The 22,801-nt window shown below is 35.1% G+C and overlaps 2 protein-coding genes and 1 long non-coding RNA gene across 3 annotated transcripts; 2 read left to right on the top strand and 1 right to left on the bottom strand.

The window, feature by feature from the left end:
* Positions 1 to 469: 469 nt before the first annotated feature.
* On the top strand, positions 470 to 7,043 carry LOC108220366 (ATP-dependent helicase rhp16). Its single transcript, XM_017394114.2, has 15 exons — positions 470 to 512; positions 881 to 1,824; positions 2,497 to 2,619; positions 2,715 to 2,788; positions 3,860 to 3,923; positions 4,031 to 4,177; positions 4,265 to 4,350; positions 4,929 to 4,998; positions 5,305 to 5,427; positions 5,744 to 5,911; positions 6,132 to 6,236; positions 6,325 to 6,477; positions 6,568 to 6,656; positions 6,756 to 6,836; positions 6,918 to 7,043. Exons 1-15 carry the CDS (start codon positions 470 to 472, stop codon positions 6,988 to 6,990), a joined length of 2,343 nt encoding a protein of 780 aa, XP_017249603.2. The 3' UTR covers positions 6,991 to 7,043.
* A 1,472-nt stretch (positions 7,044 to 8,515) lies between these two features.
* LOC108220357 (ATP-dependent helicase rhp16) lies at positions 8,516 to 17,250 on the top strand. The gene is made up of 15 exons (XM_064085747.1): positions 8,516 to 8,660; positions 11,180 to 12,039; positions 12,722 to 12,844; positions 12,937 to 13,010; positions 13,679 to 13,739; positions 13,846 to 13,992; positions 14,082 to 14,167; positions 14,978 to 15,047; positions 15,475 to 15,594; positions 15,889 to 16,056; positions 16,318 to 16,422; positions 16,520 to 16,672; positions 16,831 to 16,919; positions 17,015 to 17,095; positions 17,178 to 17,250. Exons 1-15 carry the CDS (start codon positions 8,516 to 8,518, stop codon positions 17,248 to 17,250), a joined length of 2,355 nt encoding a protein of 784 aa, XP_063941817.1.
* Positions 17,251 to 19,553: 2,303 nt separating this feature from the next.
* Positions 19,554 to 21,770, bottom strand: LOC135146969 (uncharacterized). Its single transcript, XR_010284155.1, has 4 exons — positions 21,584 to 21,770; positions 21,458 to 21,522; positions 20,525 to 21,376; positions 19,554 to 19,794 (listed from the first exon to the last, which is right to left on the bottom strand). It is a non-coding gene; the product is annotated as an uncharacterized LOC135146969 (long non-coding RNA).
* Between the last annotated feature and the right edge of the window lie 1,031 nt (positions 21,771 to 22,801).

The following is a 22,801-nucleotide window of genomic DNA, read 5'->3' as shown; positions in this document are numbered from 1 at the left end:
CTCACATTTACTCCTAATAAATGCACGAATGTAGATTATTATTCAACCCTCATTGATTGTTATACAATTTTCAAGAAGGATAATTTTGAAATAATGTCAATATATTTGCATTGGAAACTAAAAGTAGACATGTATTATAAGAGAAAAATTTCTTCTAAAGAGACTATTATTATGGGAGCTGAGGGAGTATTTTGGAAAAATATCATTAATTGCATCACGATCCAAATCCGCAAAATGGATGAGACTGAGTTTCATCATAAATATCACCCGATGCACAAAGGAAATGAGATGAGGTCGCGTGTGTGGCACAGCCCAAGTGGAAAAAACCAAATAAACTTTTTCCCGCTCAGCTATAAAGAAGCCACGTCGCACAAGTCATTACAACACTGCTGTTCTCACTCCCTCTTGTCTTCTCTCTCTGCTAGCTGCACCCAAAACCCCTAATTCTCTCAACTCAATTCCGATCACGATGAACCCCAACGCCGATCCCAGTTCTCTACTTCCGATCAAGGGTATAACATCTCCTCAACTCTTTATTATTTAGATCGCCTCGTAAATTATCTGTTTTTATCATCATTTCTTCAACTTGCTGATCAAGATTGTTTAATCACTAGATATATCTACTTGCATGATAATCGTGATTTTTATGCATGCTGTATGTCTAGTTAATTAGGATTTATACCGAGTTTATTCGGGATTTATACATGTTTTGTATATTCGGTGATTTTTGTGCATGCTGTATGTCTAGTTAATTGGGATTTGTATCGAGTTTCTTAGGGGATTTATAATTGTGTTGAATGATTGTTGAATTTATGTTTTTTGTATATTCGGTCTTTTTTCTGTTACTAATTAGATTATTTATATAACAAATGTTGATCAGGAGATGATTATCAGCAAGAAGCAAGCTTGGATGAAGCTGATGTCGCTATGGACATTTCAGATTCGGATGGTGACGGTGATAGCAAAGAATTGATTGTTGGAGACGACACTCAAAGGAGAAAGGAAAGCCCAATCTTGATGTGGAAAGCTTGGGAAGAAGACTATGTCAGATGGTTAGAATCTGTCGCAGATGCAGACACGGAGATCGATAATGTGAATCAAGTTCTGGCGGAGACTGCTGAACCACCGCCCAGTTTAACTATGCCTCTGCTAAGATTTCAGAAAGAGTGGTTAGCTTGGGCGCTGCAGCAGGAGGAATCTGCAGCCCGGGGAGGCATCCTTGCCGATGAGATGGGGATGGGCAAGACTGTCCAGGCCATCGCACTGGTCCTGGCTAAGAAGGAACTTCAAGGAGCGGGGGATGGAGCTTTCCCCCTACCAAGTTCATCTCTTGGGTTGCCAAAAGCGAAGGCGACCCTTGTCATATGTCCTCCCATTGCGGTGACGCAATGGGCGAACGAGATTAGCCGTGTCACGGTGACAGGTAGCCAGAAGGTGTTGGTCTATTATGGATCCAAGAGGGGCAAGTCCCTTCATGAATTCTTGGATCATGATTTCGTGATCACCACGTATTCAATCGTCCAAGCTGAATACAAGGAGTATGTCTTGCCCGAGAAACAAAGATGCACAGGGTGTGGAGAGTTGTTTGATGAAGGGATCCTGGATTATCACCGAGCTTTTTGTGTTAACAATCCTGGGGTGGATGTTACTCAGTCGGTGTATGACGGGAAAAAGGAACCTCTAAAGAAAGTAAAGGGCTTGAATAAGGATAAGGCCTTTGGAGCTGGTTCTTCTACCAGTGATTCAGAAGGAGCTGAAAACAGACCTCGTCCAAGCAATTATAATTTGTACTCCGTGGACTGGAACCGAATAATATTGGATGAGGTGCGTTTTAATGACGAGTACTGTTAGAAAGTGTCTCAAACTTGGCTCCTTTAGTTGATGTGTCTTTTGTGTGTGTGGGCACGCTGCTATATTTAATTATTATACCTCCTCGTTATAGGTTTTCGGGCAACATTGAAGTTCTTTGCGCAGCATTTTGAATCCAGATACTAACAAATGAATTATGAGCTACCCACATCCATTTATGCAAAACATAAAAACATATTTAATGAAGCTCCTGAATATATGTGTATGTGCTTATGTGCATATATAAAGTCATAGAGCAGCATGATCTATGGAAACTTTGACATATCACAATAAGTATTACCTGGATACCTAAAACCAGATTAGCTTGTTTCACTATGCCATCGAATATTAAAAACTTGTTCTGATGATTTGATGTTTTGATGATCTACATGAACAAAACTAATAGTTTCATTTGTTGTTTATAACTGCATTAGGTTTCATATTAGTTTCTTATATTTTCATCAGCACTTTAAAACAATATATATAGTACTTGTTCACATTTGATCTTTTATTTTGAAAATCGGGTGCTTACTCTTTAGAGATGATGGATTAAGTTAGAGTTGTAAATCTACTCTAGAGGTGTTTTAAATGCCTTTCAGTGTTTGACTTAAATTATTACCTCAATTTACTGGTCTATTTTTATTACAGGCTCACCATATCAAAGATCATCGAAGTAGCACTTCGAATGCTGTTCTTTTCTTAAACTCTACCTACAAATGGGCTCTAAGTGGCACTCCCCTTCAAAATCGTGTTAGAGAACTTTACTCACTTGTAAGATTTGCTTACATGAGTACTTAGCTTGATGTAATATACAATTTAATTTATCATGGTTTATATGTAATTACTTTTCTGATTTTTTGGCACAGATCCGCTTCCTCCAGATTTTTCCATATTCTTATTACTTCTGTATGGAGTGTGATTGCATAGAACTTATTTACAGGTATTATTCAGGATTAAACCATCTTTCCTGAAAGAAATGTTAAACGTGATTCCTGAAAGAATCTATTCCTGCTTTTTATCATAAGTTCTGCTCTCAGTGTTGTGTCTGGTAGTCAAATATATATATTGCTATATATGATGTATGCCCTAATAGTTATTAAAGGCGCAAATTAAACACACCAATTAAAGTGCAAAGGTGGTCCCGGCGCATAAGTGCAATGCTTTTGTGCGAAGCGATTTAAAGAAGCGAAGCACACACTACATAAACAGTCTATATAAATGCGTAGATGAAAACTTGGTAAGATTGACAAAAATAGTGACACCAAAATTATAAAACGTCACAAGAGTCGATATAGAACTTGTGTTCACAATTACCGAAGATATGAAGTTGCAACTAAAGTCTGTACATTCTTTTTCAATATATTTTGAGACTAAAAAGAAAATAGCCGCAGAAATATTTTTGAAATTATCTTTGTTGTACGCCTTCAAAATTTGCCTTTTCTTAATGAGGTTCTCCTATGTGTGGCACCTTGCATCATGCTTACGGTCTTGCTTCAACTACATGATGTGACGAAACCTTGCTTCACACATTGTTCCTAACATATTTGCTCGCTTATCTTTATGCATTGCCTGAGTCACAGGGGTGGCAATATCAGACCCGACCTGACCCGAACCGAACCCGATCCAAATCCGCAACCTGATTTAGTGAGACAAAATCTGAACGTGAATTGAAAATTACCCGGTTGACCTGAAATCGACCCAAAATTAGAATTTCATTCATAAAAACTTAAATTTTCAATTTTAAGTGCTTTTAGCTTGACCCAAAATCGACCCTTTTTCCGACACGAACATGACATGTTACCAAAATTGCCACCCCCGGGTCAAGTAGCAATAAATAATGGGAAGGTGTTCAACCCGCCTTAATTTTTATAGGGTAGGCAACGCCTTCTGGGTTCTGGGTATCCGTAGGCCTTGATGAAGGGGAAATTAGAGTCTTCTTGCTCTTATATACTTTTACATATAATAAACCGTTTGTTATCTAATATCTATTATGTCATTAATTACCTTGCAGCTCTTTAACTTATTGTTCAGTTTGCAATCATACACCTTTCAGCCACTTTTGCTGGTGGGATAAAGTGAGTCACAAAAGTTTAAGTTTGTATATTGTGTCTTTTAATTTGAGGATGCATGGAAAACATTGCAACTTTGGTGCTAACTTCACTTGATCATTGTGAATGTGAAGTATGTTGCCAGACCAATACAAGCGGAAGGACATACTGGGCGTGGCAGAGATGCAATGCTTTTGCTGAAGCATAAAATTTTGAAAAGTATACTCCTTAGGCGTACTAAACAGGGCAGATCTGCCGATCTTGCGCTTCCTCCCAAAATGGTACCTTTTATAATTTCTTATTCTGCAAGGCACCAAGAACGCATATTTACTTCAATATGTCATGCAATATATATTATTCTTTGCCAGATCTTTTTACGACGGGACTCACTCGATATCAAGGAAGATGATTACCTCAAATCATTGTACAATGATTCTCGGGCCCAATATAACACGTGAGTCAACTTATTATTCTCATTTTGGTTAAGATATTTATTCAGGGATCATTAATCGCTAGACCTTTTTTCAAATTCAATTTATATATTCGTTATCTTATTCGTAGATCTAGCCCCTCTATGCTTTCATTCTTATTTTGTTGTTGGTTCTAGCTAGTTTCATTCGTATATATATGCTTGGTTTATAGATGACATTCGGACAATGCAGTGTGATCCTTTTATAGGTTTTTACCATTTAAACATCAGTAATTACACATCTGGACTGGTACATTTGGAATGATAATATTGCTCAAACTTTGATTATTTGTATTATTGAAGATGGTCACTTAATTAAGTTTGCTTTTGTAAAAATACTTTAAAAGTAAAACAAACTGAAGTCAGATAGGGCCGGAAATTACATTTGAGCTTTTCAATTCTAGTAGCTCACTTTCGGGAAAAATAGGCACTTTGGTATAAATAGCTTTTCCCGAGTAAAGCATATAAAAATATTATGATATAACTCAAAAGGATCTTTGTGACATGGTAACTTCTCCTTCCCCACTTCGTTGCATTATAACATTAGCTTTTCTTACTTGCAGATATGTCAACGAAGGAACTATTATGAATAACTACGCCAATATCTACAATCTCCTCACACGTGTGCGACAGGTGGATGATTTACTTTCTACCCAGGAACATCTCATTTAATTATACAATCTTCTTAATTTATTGCAATAACCTTTTCTGTGTTTTAGCCTTTTAGGTACTTTATAATATAGCATTTTTCAGTAAATTTATGAAATATCAAGCGGATGGAAAGTACTTGATTTAACTTAAAACTATTATTGATGTATTTGGTTACTTTAGATACTAGATACTCAATTTGTGAATATTTTTTAAGATGTGCTGCTCAATTGATTATGAGATATTGTTACCTTCTTTCAACTCTAACTATAACTTCTGATTGTATAAAAGGCTTTGAATCATCCGTACCTAGTGGTATACTCTAAAAATGCCATGAGCAAAGAATCAAGTGCGGCGAATGATGGTGGTGAAGTAAAATGTGGGCTGTGTCATGAATCTGTAAAAGATCCTCTGGTGAGTGCATGAAGTATTATTTTTCGAGTATTATTCTCCTTAATAATGTGTTTAATCTCTTTAATATATAATGTCACTATTCTAGCTCCCCAAGCCATATAATAAGAAATTATATCTAAAGTGGAATGCTATGTGTGTCTTTTTAGTAAAAAGAAAATAAGATCATTTTCTCTAATTTGAATCTTTTCTAGTGAACAGGTTTAGTAAAAAGAATTATCTCTCTGGAATTTTTTGATATAACTATGATTTCTCCTTTTTTGTTTACATTAATAATACTCTTTCACTTTCTTTTAAACTTACTAAATATTTACTCCAGGTTAATGATTGTGGACACACCTTTTGTCGATCTTGTTTCATCGACTTCTCAGCTAGTGCGGGACAAGTCTCATGCCCTACATGCAGCATTACAGGTTTTAAGAGCTCCAGTATTCTCAACAGAATTCGGCTTGATGACTTCCAGACTAGTACAAAACTAGAGGCTTTGGTAAATTGTTGATTATCCTTTTAGAACTTTTTCATTGCTGTCTGTAAGAATGCTCTTGTTTATTTGAACTCAGTTTTCATACTAAATTGCTATTTTTTAAACTGATTCTTTAACACATTCTTGATATCAGTTTGAAGTCCAGATATCCTGATATCTTAGTGCCTGTTTCTCTAAACATTGTTAGTGCTTTGACTAATATGAAATTGATTCAATTATATAGAGGGAAGAAATTAGATTTATGATTGAGAGAGATGGTTCTGCAAAAGGAATCGTTTTTAGCCAATACCCATCATTCTTGGATTTGATTCACTATTCTCTGCAGAAGGTGGGTGATGATTTTACAAGATCTAGTTTTTAATATCTGCTTCTTCATCAAGCAGACTAAAATTCATTGACGTCGAAATGTTTTGCAGTCCGGAGTTCAGTGTGTTCAGTTGGATGGATCGACGAATATGAAGGCGAGAGATATAGCCATCAAAAGATTTAACGAGGATCCAGATTGTATATTATTTCTGATGAGCTTGAAAACGGGAGGGATTGCACTTAATCTCACAGCGGCATCACATGTAAGCGTATACTCTTTTGCTGTATCTGAAGTGGGAGTTTATTTTGATGTTTCGAAGTAAAGACTGTGTGTTTTGCTCTGACCCGTGCAGGTATTCTTGATGGACGCGTGGTGGAATCCTGCAGTTGAGCAACAGGCTCAAGATAGAGTACATAGAATTGGGCAGTTTAAACCCGTGAGGCAAGTGCCTTGGCTATATAGTTACTTGCAGACTGCAGTCTTCTAGTACTATTGTGCAAACCGCAACCCTTCTTCTAAATCTCTTGTGAAATATTGTAGGGTTGTGAAGTTCATTATAGAAGGTTCAATCGAAGAAAGAATCTTAAAGTTGCAAGAGACGAAGCAATTATTATTTGAAGGGTATCTATTCAACTAATGCTCCAATGTTAAAAATTCATTGCTCAATCTAGATTGTCTGATCTATATCCTTCCATTTTACAGGACTGTTAGTGGGTCTGCCGATGCACTAGGAAAGTTAACAGAGAAAGACATAAAATTCCTGTTTTCAACATAAATGCTAACTGCAATTGGCGCCTAAAGGGAAGTGGCGCCTCCTGGTGAATGCTACACTGCTGTGATGCTTGGTGGAGGCTGTACAGACTACGGGAGAATGGACTTAAGTGGCGCCTGGTAGCAATCTCTGTGGCTGCTCTGAGCGCTCAGTGCTAATGGCGCCTTTAGTGCCTGCTATGTGCTTCTACTAAGCAGTGGCGCCTGCACCTGGCGCCCTTGAGCGCCAACTGCTCAAGTGGTGCCTTGGGCAACTTATATGGGCGCCGCCAAGAGCTTAATTGGTTACTGTTGCTTGGAAATATCTCCAAGGCATGGATTCCTGCATATATCACTCTAGAGCACTTGTAACAACTTGGTTTTAATCATGGTTAGTTCATGTAAAGTCTATAATTAGGTGATTTATGTTTTCACAAATTACACACACTACCTTTGTGGTGAATGGCTTAATACACACAAATTATCTGAATATCTGCTCGAATATTCAATATATCATCTATTAGCTATGGTTATGAAGTTTTACTGGGTGTATCAGTGCATGTATTTTATGGTTATAGAATTCTTTTATATGACTAAAATCCTGTGATTATACTATAAATTTGGATGGGTTGTCAGTTGAATTTGTTATAGTTTTGCATATCAGTTTTATTAAATTTTATGATTTTTTTAGTGCATATATTGTTTATTTGTGCGATAGAGATAGAGAGGTAGAAAGTTGTGCAAGATGGATGAACATAGTTTAGACACAAAAGCCAACACCTGCAAGAAACACATTACAGAACACAAAAACCAACACCTGCTAGTGTATTCAGCAGGACTACAATTTGATCTTCCATCCTAACCGATAGCATTGGAATTTTTTGAAATTTATGAATTGATAGTTGGTATATATATTTTATACTCCATCCGTTCCATTTTACGACTTAAAAAATTGTTTTGGATTCAGATTAAATCCCTTAACTTTACAAAATTTTATCTCAACTACTCTACCTAATGTAAAATCAAAATCTATTATAATTTATTAAAATTCATTAATTGTTATTAATCGTATCTGGAAAAAAATTCATATATGAAATGAGAGTTAGCTCTTTGGAGACCCAATCTCATTGGAGACTTGGAGACCACATCTCTTACCATTGATTTCTATATCTATTTAATGGACACGATTAAAAACATAGTGATTTTCAAGTAAATCGAGGGGCTTCCACTGATTTTCTCCGGTGGAAAGCCCCAACTCCTTCATTATCTTTTACTCTCGTTAGTTTTCTTTCAATAAAACCCAATCGTTTTGGTGTTTGTGTGTCTCTTCTCTTGAAGTGTTTGTTTTGTCTCTCCTTTTGGAGTGTTTTGTTATGTTTTTGTCTAGCTATGCTTGGGTTTATTTAGTGTTGGATCTGTTGAGAAGGAGTTTATTGATATTTCTGGTGATCTGCAAAAACTGTATCGAATCTGGGACGGTGGTGATTATCGCAAGAGTTCACCTTTCACAACCAAAGATCGTTCATCATTCACGGGTTTATACTTTCGGCATGTCTATAGCTGGTATCCGGTATGTAGATAGCTGGGGTGTCTTCGGTATGTCTATAACTGGTGACCGGCATGTAGATAGCTGTGGTGTCGCTTCTCCAATCTCAATTTATGCGATTGGTGTTTCTGAACATTTGGCTAACTATGGTTTTTATGTGATATGGTCAATTGCGATGTTACTATTTCCAGAGGTGTTGGTGTATTTTGGATCGCTTAGGATGTTTTTGATTTCGTTTTTAGATTTAAGAATTGTTAAATTCTATGTGTTAAACGATCAGGAAACAAATCATCTAATTGTTTTTAGTATGTTATTTGTTTTACCACCGGGTTGTATCGACAGTTGGGGGTTTGTCATAACTGTATTATGTTCAAGTTAATGAAATTTTCTTGCATTTGTCAACAAAAAAACATAGTGATTTGTTTTGTATTAATTATCTCATTGATGCATTTAATATATGTATTAACAGCCATATTAACCAGTTGGAGACATGAACTGCGTATAACCAAAGTCCTGCATTCTATCACCACAATCGAAAGTTACGGATTAATATATATCTTTTAAAAAATAATAAAGTAGACAATAGAAAGACGACTGTGGAACATCTTTATGGTTTTAGTTAGTGCGGGATGAGGCAAGAGGGTACATAATATTATGATGGGAGTCAATATAAATTTAAATTAAGAGACAAAATAAAAAGTGCGGAACAAGTAGACAACCAGTTTTTATAAGAGACAACATGAATTTAAATTATGACAATTTGAAAAAAGGAATGATAGATTAATTGTGCTGCTAACTCAGGAAAATGGGAAGGTGGAAGGATAAAAGTTTTAACTCAACAAAAAGATTGCTAGACAAAGAGATGATACATTATTTCAACAAAAGAGAACGTAGTTACTGATTTTTTTGATAAGAAAACTGGTGGATGATCATTTCTCATGAAATTCTATAATCATGTCCAGAGCAACTGTTTACCATGATGTACTAGATATCACAAACGTACGTACATGTTTTTTTTATGTAATTAAATGTTTATTAAAATACCTTTTTTTATTTTGATTGTAAGCCGTTAGATTAAAGGTTGTTGGACGGATTAGATGGTGGTCTCCAATACTAAAAAAAAAAAAAAAGAGAATTTTACTCAATGATATGAATACCTTCATCTTTCAACCTTTTACTAATAATATCATTAATATCAACAAAGTTTGTAATTATTGTTAATCAGATCGGAAATGAATACCTTTCATCTTTCAACTTCTTACGAAAGATATTACTCCCTTCGTACCTAAATATTTGTTCAAACATTTTGATCATTGATTGTACTTTGATTGAAATTTATATGTACCATATGATTGGGAAAAAAAATAATACTCCCCCCATTTCAATTTACATGCCCACTTTAAAAAAAAAAGATTGTTTCAATTTAGTAGTCTACTTCCACTTTTAATGTATAATTATATTCCCAAAGTCAATTCTACTTCACATATCTCTTATTTATATTTCCTAGATTAACTTCATACCACATATTATGGTCATTTAATGTAATTAATTTGTAAACTTTCACTTTTCCTAAACTATGTGATTTTTTGAAAGTGGACATCTAATTTGAAGCGTGTATATCATTCGAAAGTATATTTAATCTATTTTAACATGCAACTTTCAAATTTTAAATATATTAAATAGATAACTTATAATATTTAATCAAAAATTTGTCAATTTGACTCATGGAAGATCAAAATGAACAAGTAATTAGGATCGAGGAGAATCTTAAAGATCTGTACACAATCTATGAGACTTTAAAATTAATAGATTTACAGGTATGTATTTTATATTCTTAAAAATCTCTACAAAATCTACAAGATTTTATATGATTGTCCATGGATTCATATCAACGCTGCAAGATTTTATCTCAACTACCCTATTAGATGTAAAATCAAAATCTTCTATAATTAATTAAAATTCATCAACTACTATTAATTAATTAATTATATCTGAATTGAATATCCCTCCCTCATCTTTCAACTAATTTACGAATAATATCATTAATTTCAACACAATCCATAATTCTCTTAATCATATATGAAATGAATGCACCTCCATCAGTTTCATCGTAAATATCACCCAATATAACTATAAATACCCCTCCAAACTTCATCACCATTACAGTACTCCAAAACACCCCTGGCACAAAGCAAAAATCCAAATAAACTCTTTCCCGCTCACCTACAACCACTCTTCTCACGCACCGATGGAGCCCCACCCAGATTTCAACTCTCTACCTCTGATCTTGGGTAAAACATATTTTTACTAGCTACCGAATTTTGTTATTTAAATCGCCTCGTAAATTATTTGTTTTATCATCATTTCTCCAACTCACTGATATGTGTGTATCTTGATCAAGATTGTTTAATCACTAGATCGATATGTAAAGATCTCATCTCTACTTGCATGATATATCTTTAGTTAAATGGGATTTAGATCGAATTTATTAGAGGATTTTTTAAATGTGTTGAAAGATTGTTGAATTCATACATGTTTTTTTTTAACCTGGTGTCCGGGCCAGCTTACGCGCACGTCGACTAATCCGGTTATTATATATGTTTTTTTTATATGCTTATTCGGGGTTTTATTCTGTTACTGATTAGATTATTCGAATAATGTTGAGCAGGAGATCGTTCTGGTTTGATGTGGAAAGTCTGGGAAGAAGACCATTGGAGCTGGTTACAATCTCTCAACGATGTTGAGGCAGACATTGATTTGGAAAATGTCAATGATGTTCTTGCCGAGACGGCTGAACCACCGAGCAGTGTGATTATGCCTCTGCTGAGGTATCAAAAAGAGTGGTTAGCATGGGCGCTGCAGCAGGAGGAGTCTGCAGCCAAAGGAGGCATCCTTGCAGACGAAATGGGGATGGGCAAGACGGCTCAAGCCATCGCGCTTGTGATGGCTAAGAAGGAAATTGAAGGAGCCGGGGATGGAGCATTCCCCCAACCAAGTTCATCCTCTGGTTTGCCAAAGGTGAAAGCCACTCTTGTGATTTGCCCTGTGATTGCTCTGATGCAATGGGCAAATGAGATCAGCCGCTTCACCTTGGCAGGAAGCAACAAGGTGTTAATATATTATGGATCCAAGAGGGAGAGGTCCCTTAAGGAGTTCGCAGACCATGATTTTGTTATCACTACGTATTCAGTTGTCGAAACTGAATACAGGAAGCATGTGCTGCCGGAGAAACAAGAATGCCCTTGGTGTGGGGAGTTGTTTCACGAAGAGTTCTTGCCTCTTCACCGAGATTTCAAGTGTTATCCAGAATATGTTTTGGGAAAGACGAAGCCGTTGAAAAAGAAGAATACAGATGCTGGGGTGGATGAGAGGAATAAGGAAGTTCTAAAGAAAGGGAAGAGGTTGAGTAAGGACAAGGCCTCCGGAGCTGGTTCTTCTGCATATGATTCAGAAGGAGCTGATAAAGGACCACGTGAAAGAAATTGTAATCTGTACTCCGTGGACTGGAACCGCATAATCTTGGATGAGGTACGTTTTTAATGACTAGTACTGTTAAAAAGTGTCTCAAACTTGGCTGCTTTAGTTAATGTGTCTTTTGTGTGTGTGGGCACACTGATATAGTTAATCCTCCTTATAGGTTTTCAGGCAGCATTGAAGTTCTTTGCGCAGCATCGAATCCAGATATTAATAGATGAATTATGAGCTACCCACATTCATTTATGCAAAAATTAAAAACATATCTATGCAGCTCCTTAATATATTTATGTGCTTATGTGCATATTTCAAGTCATTGAACAGCATGATCTATGGAAAACTTTGACATATATGTTGACCAACCATTACCACAGTAAGTATTACCTGCAGGATATCTAAAACCAGATTAGCTTGTTTAACTATGCCCTCAAATATTAAAATCTTGTTTTGATGATTTGCAGTGTGAGATATATAGCATCTTCATGAGAAAATTAATAGTTTTATTTGTTGTTAATTAAATTGGGTTTCATATTAAATCTTAATATTTTAATCAGCACTTTAAAAGCATATAGTACTTGTTCATATCTAATCATTTATTTTGAAAATCGGATGCTTACTGTTTAGAGATGATGGATTAATTAAGTTAGAGTTGTAAATCTACTGTACAAGTGTTGTAATTCTGTGTTTGACTTAAATTATTACCTAATTTACTAGATAAGTTCTATTTTTGTTACAGGCTCACCATATCAAAGATAATCGAAGTAGCACTTCGCATGCTGTTCTTTCCTTCAACTCTACCTACAAATGGGCTCTAAGCGGCACTCCCCTTCAAAATCGTGTTGGAGAACTTTACTCACTTGTAAGATTTATGTACATGAGTTAGCTTGATGTGATAATACAATTTAATTTATCATGGTTTATATGTAATTACTTTTCTGATTTTTGGCACAGATCCGCTTCCTCCAGATTTTTCCATATTCTTATTACTTTTGCGAGGATTGTGATTGCAGAACACCTAATAGCAGGTATTGTTCAGGATTAAACTATCTTTCCTGAAATAAAAGTTAAATGTGCTTGTACTCCACCAGTCCAATTTTTTGTTAATTTATCAATTTGCCTCTGAGTTCATAGCTCAACAAAGTCAATCATTGATCATCTCCTGACAAATCTGCTAAGTTTCGGAAATAGCAAAATGTATCTGATATGCCAGAATCAAGTCCTGCATTTCTTCAAATATCCAGTTCAGATCTCAGTGCTGCGTCTGGTAATATATGTTACTATATATGATCATGTATGCCCTCATAGTTATTAAAGGCGCAAAACACACCAATCAAAGTGCAATGGTGGTCCCGGAGCATAAGCGCAATGCGTTTGTGCGAAGCGAAGCACATGCTACATAAATACTCTATATATACATGCGTTGATGCTAAAACATGGTAAGATTGACAATAAATATAGTGACACCAAAATTATAAAACAAAGTCACAAGAGTCGATATCGAACTTGTGCTCACAATTACAAAGGATATTAACTAGCGACTAAAGTCTGTACATTCTTTAAGATAATTTTATCGTCTTCTCCATTGATACTTTCAAAATTTGCATCAATATAATTAGAGTCTTCTTGCTCTTGTATAATTTTAGATATAATAAACTGTTTGTTATCTAATATCTTTTATGTAATTACCTTGCAGTTTAATTGAATGTTCAATTTGCAATCATAAAACTTATAGACACTTTTGCTGGTGGGACAAAGTGAGTCGCAAAATTCTAAGTTTGTGTATTGTGTCTTTTAATTTGAGGATGTATGGAGAACATTTCAACTAAAATGCTAACTTCATGTGACATTGTGACTGTGAAGTATATTACCCGACCAATAAAATTGGGAGGACATACTGGGCGTGGCAGAGATGCAATGCTTTTGCTGAAGCATAAGATTTTGAAAAGTATACTCCTTAGGCGTACTAAAGTGGGTAGATCTGCTGATCTTGCACTTCCTCCCAAAATGGTAACTTTAATAATTTCTCATGCTGTAAGGCACCAAAATGTGCATATTTAATTCAGTATGTCATGCGACATATAATTATTCTTTTCCAGATCTTTTTACGACGGGACTCGCTGGATATCAAGGAAGAGGATTACCTCAGATCATTGTACAACGATACTCAGGCCCAATTTAACACGTGAGTCAACTAATTATTATCATTTTTGTTTAAAATATTTATTCAGGGATCATTAATTGGTGGACCTTCTTCCAAATTCAATGTAAATATTCGTTGTACATTATTCCTAGATCTAGCTCCTCTGTGATTTCAATTTTAGTTTGTTGTTGGTTCTGGCCAGGGGCGGATCTAGGAAGAGGCACGGGGGGACACGTGCCCCCCCTAAAATTTTTTTTTACATTTTTTCACCATTCTAAATTTTAAAAAATTATAGAAGTGCCCCCCCAAAATTTGAAAATATATAGGTGTTTTCCGAAAATTTGCTTGGTGCCCCCCCTAGATTTCATCTCTAGATCCGCCCCTGGTTCTGGCTAGTTTTATTGGTTTTTATATGCCTGATTTATAGATGACCTTTGGACAATGCATTGTGATCATTTTTTAGGTTTTTACCATTTAAACATCAGTGATTACACATCACTACATCAGGAGACTGGTACATTTGGAATGATAAAATTGCTCAAACTTTAATATTTTATATTATTGAAGCTGGTCACTTACTTAAGTTTTCTTTTGTGAAATACTTTGAAAGTAGAATAACTGAAGTCAGATAGGGCCGAAAATTACTTTTGAACTTTTTAATTTCAGTAGCTCACTTTCTGGAATAAATATTATGAAATAACTCAAAAGGAGTGGGAAAGAATTGTCTCACTGACAAAATATAAACAAAGAGAAATGACAACCTTTATGTTCTGTGAGGTTTTTTCCATCTAACATGTTTTTAAGCTGTGTCTTAAAGTTCTCCAGTATGTCTGAATATTTTCTCACGTGCAGATATGTCACAGAAGGAACTGTTATGAATAACTACGCCAACATCTATAATCGCCTCACACGTGTTCGGCAGGTAGATGATTTACTTTCTATTGAGAAGCGTCTTTAATTATACAATCTTCTTAATATATTGCAATTACCTTTTCTGTGTTTTGGGTACTTTCTAATATAGCATTTATCAGTATATGTATCAAATATCAAGCGGAAGGAAAGTATATTATTTAGCTTATAATTATTAATGATGTATTTGGTTGCTTGAAATACTCAATTGATGATTACCATTGTGGAGATGATCAGTATGTATGAACACCTGTTTTCATTTGTTTTTTTTCTGGGTGGGTGGGGGTTGAATGATATTGCCTGCTATTATTCCTTTTAGGGGGTTCTAGTCACTTTTAACTGTGACATTTTGTGAATATCTTTTACGATGCGCTGCTCAATTGATTATGAGATATTGTAACCTTCTTTCAACTCTAACCATAATTCTGATTGTATAAAAGGCTTTGAATCATCCGTACCTTGTGGTATACTCTAAAAATGCCCTGAGCCAATCAAGTGTGGCGAATGATGATGGTGAAGTAAAATGCGGGCTGTGTCATAAATCTGTAGAAGATCCTGTGGTGAGTGCATGTTCGAGTATTATTCTCTTTATAATGTGTTAATTCTCATTTCTCCCAAGCCACATAATAACTTAATAAGAGATTATATCTAAAGTGAAAATGCTATGCGTGTCTTTTTAGTAAAATGAATATAAGAACATTTCTTCTAATTGGCCTCTTTTTTTAGTAAACAGGTTTAGTAAAATGAATTATCTCTGGAATGTTTTGATATAAATATAACTATGATTTCTCCTTTTTTGTTTTTCTTAATAATACTCTTCCGCTTATTTTAAAACTTACGACTAATTACTCCAGGTTAATGCATGTGGACACACCTTCTGTCAATCTTGTTTGATCAACTTCTCAGCTAGTGCGGGACAAGGCTCATGCCCTACATGCTTCATTACAGGTTTTAAGAGCTCAAGTATTCTCAACAGAATTCGGCTTGGTGACTTTAAGACTAGTACAAAACTAGAGGCTTTGGTAAATTGTTGATTATCCTTTTAGAACTTTTCCATTGCTGTCTGTAATGTTTTTCTTTATTGATAGTTTTTGGTTCTCAATGGCCTTCTTGACGATATGATAGGAAGCTGCTAAACTAGTCATATTTACTAAATTGCTATTTCCTAAACCGATTCTTTAACACACCCTTGATATCAGTTTGAAGTCCAGATTTCCTATTTTAGAGACTGTTTCTCAAATTGTTAGTGCTTTGACTAAAATGAAATTGATTCAATTATACAGAGGGAAGAAATTAGATTTATGGTTCAGAGGGATGGTACTGCAAAAGGAGTCGTTTTTAGCCAATTCCCATCATTCTTGGATTTGATTCACTATTCGCTGCAGAAGGTGGGTGATAATTTTACAAGATATTGTTTTTAATATATATATATCTGCTTCTTCATCAAGTAGACTAATATTTCATTGACGTTGAAATGTTTTGCAGTCGGGAGTCCAGTGTGTTCAGTTGGATGGATCTACAAATATGAAGGCAAGAGATACTGCCATCAAAAGGTTTAACGAGGACCCAGATTGTAGATTATTTCTGACGAGCTTGAAAGCGGGAGGGACTGCACTTAATCTCACAGTGGCATCACATGTAAGCGAATACTCTTCTGCTATATCTGAAGCTTAACCATAAAGGCTTTGTTTGTTTTCTTTTTTGCTTTCTTCCTATTTGAAAGGAAGGCCAACATTTAATTTATTTTAATGTTTTAAAATAAAGACTTAGTGTATTTTGCTCTTTGACCCATGCAGGTATTCTTGATGGACGTGTGGTGGAATCCTGCAGTTGAGCAACAGGCTCAAGATAGAGTACATAGAATTGGGCAGTTTAAACCTGTGAGGCAAGTGCCTTGGCTAGAGCCTAGCTAGATAGTTACTTGCAGTCTTCTGGTACTATTGTGCAACCCTTCTTCTAAATCTCTTGTGAATTTTGTAGGGTTGTGAGGTTCGTAATAGAAGGTTCAGTTGAAGAAAGAATATTAGAGTTGCAAGAGAAGAAGCAATTAGTATTTGAAGGGTATCTATTCATCTAATGCTCCAATGTTAAATATTCATTGCTCAATCTAAATCGTGTTATCTATATCCTGCCCATTTTACAGGACTGTTAGTGGGTCGGCCGATGCACTGGGAAAGTTATCAGAGAGAGACTTGAAATTCCTGTTTTCAATATAATGCTCGCAGCAATTACATAGAAGGCTTTTTGCACATTGCCCGGATGTGGCTACAGGATTAGATTTTTATATGAGAATTCCAGTGTTCTAAGAGTTACCTTTTGCTTTTTGGTTGATACCCAGGCACACTAGAAATGTGGGAGGTTCTCAGAATATAAGAGACAGAAATTTGTTACTTTGTTTTTGGTTTTTTCTTAAAACATATATATTCCATCCCTTATTATTTCCAAAATTTTCTGTAATCATGTCTACAACATAATTAAGATTTACATTTTAGTCTCGCGCGAATTATTATTACAGGTGCCTCGATCATGTCCTTCTGATTGTGTATTTATGCACATGTTAGTAATGAATTCCCAGAAGGACATTTGATCATGTAGTTGTTTCCTGAAATGGCTGTGATTTGGTTACTTCCTTTTAAAACACCCCTGAAAAGCTACTTGTAATGGCTTTCCATCACGCTAAAAGTAGTCGGGCTCTCCTCGTCAAAACTGTCGTGTTTGTGATTAATGAAGAAAACTAATGTCACTGCCATCTTTATTGTTATGAATTAACTCCGGTCATGCATCATGCATGTTGTTAGCAAACTTGGTAGCTAGAGTCCTGCATTGGTATTGCACATGTTCAGTGTATAGAAAGAATCTAGAATCATAGGGTATCCTGCTCATTGTTCTGGTTGTAGCAGATGGACAAAGAGGGGTGGCTGTGGTCCTCGGATTATGAGCTTGTTTGGCAACGCTGAAAGCTAGTGGCTTAAAACTGTTTCCGACTTTACCCAAACAAACATGTTAAGTCATAAGTCACAATTTTAAACTTAGCAAGCGGCTCTATGCGTTGTTGTTTTATTCAGTTGGTTATTGCAAGCACTTTATTTCTCACAGTTATCTTCTTTATCACAGCTATCATATGCATTTCAAATAATCTTTAGTGATCATAATGTACAATGCATCTGCTGCATGTTCAAGAATCAAGATATCCCGAGCGGTTCGATTGAATCACACTACATTTATAACACTTTTTTTTTTGCAAAAAAGTATATATAATACTTGCCACATGCATACAATCAGAATTCTAGCTATTTTTGAAATTATTTTTTTGAAAAAAATTATTTTTGAATAACCCATTTTTTTTATAGTCCTTCGGCGAAAAAGTATTAATAGCACACGATGTAAAGCACACAATATATAATTAGGCAACTATGTTGGCTGCTTCATAGAATATGATATCACTTATTATTAATATATTTTACACAAATCAGATGTATCAACCACCTCAGGAAAATAATAGCAACAGGGTCCTAAATCGTCGCCTGCAAACTAAAACTAAACAGATCTGGTACACTTCTAATCTCGAACAATCTGATCAGCTATGACAAGAGTTGAAGTACAATCCAATTTTACCCCAACTGTCTTCTTGACTATCTCCATCAACAATTGGATTCAATTTATAATATAATACAAAACTACAAAACACACATTCAAATTTAATAACTTGCCAATTTTACAAATGCATCACTTTCATTAACAATGGTTGTTAAAATGATAACACAAACCGCACACGAACTCTATCATATTAGAACTCTAACACTAATTAAGACCAATTGTAGAAGTGATGTCAACTTGTGTCGCATCACAATAGAACTTGCGTTCCACTAACATGTAGGCAATAACCATACCTGGGTTCTGACGGGCAGCATTCCCAGTCACTTCAGCATCTTGGGCTCCAACACAACCTCTTTAGTCAGTTACAGTTGGGAACCGTCCATTAAGAAGAAGGGTGAGCTAGCTGCATAAACCCAATTGATACACACATAAAGATTGAAGCAACATTAAACCCCTCTTCACTAAAATCTGATTTAGGAGAGGCAACACAATATCACTACGCCATATATGGCCTACGACAACATCCAAAAAATGATGCCATAACCCCAAAATATGTTGCAATAGCCCAAAAAAAGGCTATTGCAACATAAAAATTAAGTTGCTTTTTTCGATGTTGCCCTAGGCCACTGTTGCAACATAATGGTCACCTACTGCAACATGGGATTTTCTGTTACAATAGATATGCTATTGCAACATCCAACTACCCTATTGCAACCGAAATTTTATGTTGCGTTAGACCTTCGGTATTCAAAAAAAAGTTGGACCATGTGCGGGTCCCACGTGTGGACCCCATTTTGTGCGCCACCTGGGTGCCACATGTCAATTCAGTGGCTGCCACGTGTCCCTACCAGATGGAGACACGTGTCAGTCTCACAATTGCAACATTTTATTAATGAAAGACAACATTATTTATTGAAAGGAATTGAAAATATACTATTTAAATATTAAACATCCCAATAAATTGTTTCTTTATACAAACTAAAGTACCTAATAATTCGAACCAAATCAAAATAACTACCAAATCAAACGAAGCTACATAGTTTCTCTAGCCATAAATTTCAAGAACCTTGCTTCCATCATACAGCTCCTTGAAATGTCATCGGCCTTAGCCATTTGAGCATCATCTATAAAATCTATTAAATTAAAGATTGAAGCCTCAGGACCTGCAATATGGATCATTTAAAAAATCTAATAAGTGCTAGGTAAATTTTATGTGTTATAGCAACTATAATAACACCAAGTGCCTATTTATAAATTAAAGAAAGTTTTATTCGGTTTTTTTTAAAAGTTAAACATAGATCATTTGGCATTTTCAGAGCTTCAAAATCTTTATTGAATTGGTGCACTGATTTTATATCAACTTCAACAAAGATATCATTTGCTATTTTGCAGGGAAATAAAAATCCTCGTTTTATTGTAGTGCATGTTACCATTATTTGATATTTTATCAAGCTCAAGACATAGAAGCACAGTTAACCTCATTCGGCATATAGGAGCTGTATATCATATGGTGTGAAGTTCAATAAATATGAATCCACACTACATGTAAGATAATTATCTCTTAATATTCAGGTTTACTACAGATAATTATATGTGCATCCATATCAATCCTTTTTTCTTAAAAGTTGTCCTGTCCAGAAAAACTAAACTGAAATGGTTGCCGAGAAAAACTAAACTAAAATGATAACCCTGTTTATAAGAAAATTGAGCACTATTGACTAGCATTTATCCGCTAACTTCACAATGTAACTAGTCATCAAGTATAACCAAATATAAATGTTGGGATCACATGTTAAATGTTATAAATTATTCTAGCGCCAATATCTTGATTGATGTCTTTTTTTTGTAATGTCCATCTGATTTTGTTTGATCTTGTTGCATAAACAATCGTACCTGGAGTATGGCTGCATTTGGAAGTAGCTTTAAACACAGAGAATAATTCTGGAAGCAGGAAGAGCAAGCCAGTCAAACAGATTAGACAAATAGTTGTGAGACTCTAAGAACACCCTGTCAATGGCTTTCTCTTGATCTCGACACTGGAACTCTTCATTCTCTTTGCATTCAGAGGCTCTTTAAACAAATGAAAGCTAGCCCCCTTCATCCTCAGCTCCTGAACACACCTGACCAAGCTCCTACTATCGGGTCGCTTTCTCTGCAGTTGTTTCAACACTTTCCAGTACCTGAATAACTTCACGAGAACACAAAAAACCAGAAAAAAATGAAGTACATAGTGATATATTTGTGGATTTGAGAGAATGCATCTCACAACATTAATGGATATGGTTCTATATGGTAGTTTGTATTTTAAGTTAGAAACAGAACTTGAAGAAACAATTCTTTAAGAAATATCATAGAAAATTGATTACTGAACACTGTTAACATGTTTAATAACTTGATACATATCTTCACTAAACAAAAATTAAATTTGACTCAACAAGCTCTACACCTTTAACAAATTCACCAAGATATAAAGAAGGGGGAGAGACAGAGGGGACACAGAGGGAGAGGAAGAGAGGGAGAGGGAGAGGGAGAGGGATGGGTAATATAACATATGACCACAAATCACAACAAAGCTACTAAGATAGACATGCATTTACACATAAAATCTAAAACAAAGCAAACATTTAAAGTGAAAAGCAAAGGATGACAGCAGATTGTATCTTAAATCAAAGCAAATCGAAGCTGCAATTAAAGTGAAACGCTGTTGAACCCTACTTCCACTGGAGCCCCAATTCAATCGAAGCCCTAAGAAGAATAAAGACACAAAATTAAGAATATTATAGCGAAAAGTAAAATGAAAAGCAAAATGAAGACAAGGAACTATACACCAAAAGCCCTAATTCCGCGAAATGGAGAAGCTCTCAATCAAAGCCCCAGCCCCGATTGAAGACCTGAAATCAATCCCTAATCAATTGAGAGTTGATTTTGAGGGTGAGAGGTGCCGGAGCTTACCTAATCACTGGTGATTTCAGCAGTAGAGATTGTGTATTTGAACGGAGAGGTAAGTTGAGCAGCCGAGAGGTGTTTCAGCCGAGGTCAGTGAGTGGGGTGGGTGGACTGTGGAGTGAGTTTGTGCGAGTGTGTGGAGTTTGGTGTCTGTGTCTAAATGTCTCAAATGAAATGAAGGGGGGAAGTTTGCCGCTCACTTTTTAGAACGCGGCATACCCGATTTTTATTTTGTTTATTTTTTTTAATAATTCATCTTATTTTCAATTTCTTAATTATTTAAAAAATAAATATTTTATATTTTAAAAACTATAATTCAGTTCCAGTATTTATTGTTCAATACATAATTAATTAGTTTCAAATTTATTATTTTAGTTATAATTAATTAATTTAAAGAGATGATACTAAAATTAATATTGTATTCTCAAATTTAGTCTTTTCATAAATTATATTTTATTAATTAATCATTTAAAAGTATTTTAGTTTAATTTTATTATCATATTAAAAATAATTATTTTACTAATACTCTACTCTATGCAACACATAATTTTGGCTATTGCAACATGATGTGGACATGAATGGTTACCGTTGCCATAGGTATGGATTAGTGACTCTAATGCAACATAATATTGCAACACCTGCGATCATACCATTGCGGTAGGTCATATATGGCGTAGTGTATAAAACACAACTCACAGGTAATGAAAGAATATTTAAGCTAAACCAAACATCACAGGGACGACATGTATACAGAGCAACTGTCAGAGAGAGAAAACGAAGAGTGTCTGGTGAAACACACGATCAAGATGTTATATGGACCTAGGGTATTATTGAAATTATGTGTAAACTGAGGGTATATATGTAATTTCACAAGCATTTTTCTTGCTCCTTTTACCCCTAGTCCCCTTTAATATATATAAGATTAGAAGTAGATAAGAGGTATGAAACTATATTTTATAACAAACTCAAAATATGTGCAAATTGTTAAGTAAACAATCGCATATGACCGAGAGAGTATCAGATTTTTAAAGATTGTTTCTGAATCCACGTTTAACTCACCCTACAAGATTTCATTTTAACTACTTTCCCCGTCCCATAATAGTAGTCTGTTTTGAAATTATTTTGTCATAACACTTGTCTACTTTTAGTTTTCAATGCAAATATATTGATATTATTATAAAAATTACCTTTCTTGAAAGTTGTATAACAATTAATGAGAGTCGA

The sequence above is a fragment of the Daucus carota genome, chromosome 1, assembly GCF_001625215.2.
Source record: "Daucus carota subsp. sativus chromosome 1, DH1 v3.0, whole genome shotgun sequence".
NCBI lineage: Eukaryota > Viridiplantae > Streptophyta > Magnoliopsida > Apiales > Apiaceae > Daucus > Daucus carota.
This window is presented reverse-complemented; position numbering and strand designations above follow the sequence as displayed.

Coding starts and splice junctions, on each gene's coding strand:
- LOC108220366 (XM_017394114.2), top strand. CDS start 470: ATGAACCCCAACGCCGATCCCAGTTCTCTACTTCCGATCAAGG. Junction 4,999..5,304: donor TCCTCACACGTGTGCGACAG/GTGGATGATTTA, acceptor ATTGTATAAAAG/GCTTTGAATCATCCGTACCT. Junction 6,837..6,917: donor AAGCAATTATTATTTGAAGG/GTATCTATTCAA, acceptor TCCATTTTACAG/GACTGTTAGTGGGTCTGCCG.
- LOC108220357 (XM_064085747.1), top strand. CDS start 8,516: ATGTCTATAGCTGGTATCCGGTATGTAGATAGCTGGGGTGTCTTCGGT. Junction 13,993..14,081: donor TTGCACTTCCTCCCAAAATG/GTAACTTTAATA, acceptor ATTCTTTTCCAG/ATCTTTTTACGACGGGACTC. Junction 16,423..16,519: donor TTCACTATTCGCTGCAGAAG/GTGGGTGATAAT, acceptor AATGTTTTGCAG/TCGGGAGTCCAGTGTGTTCA.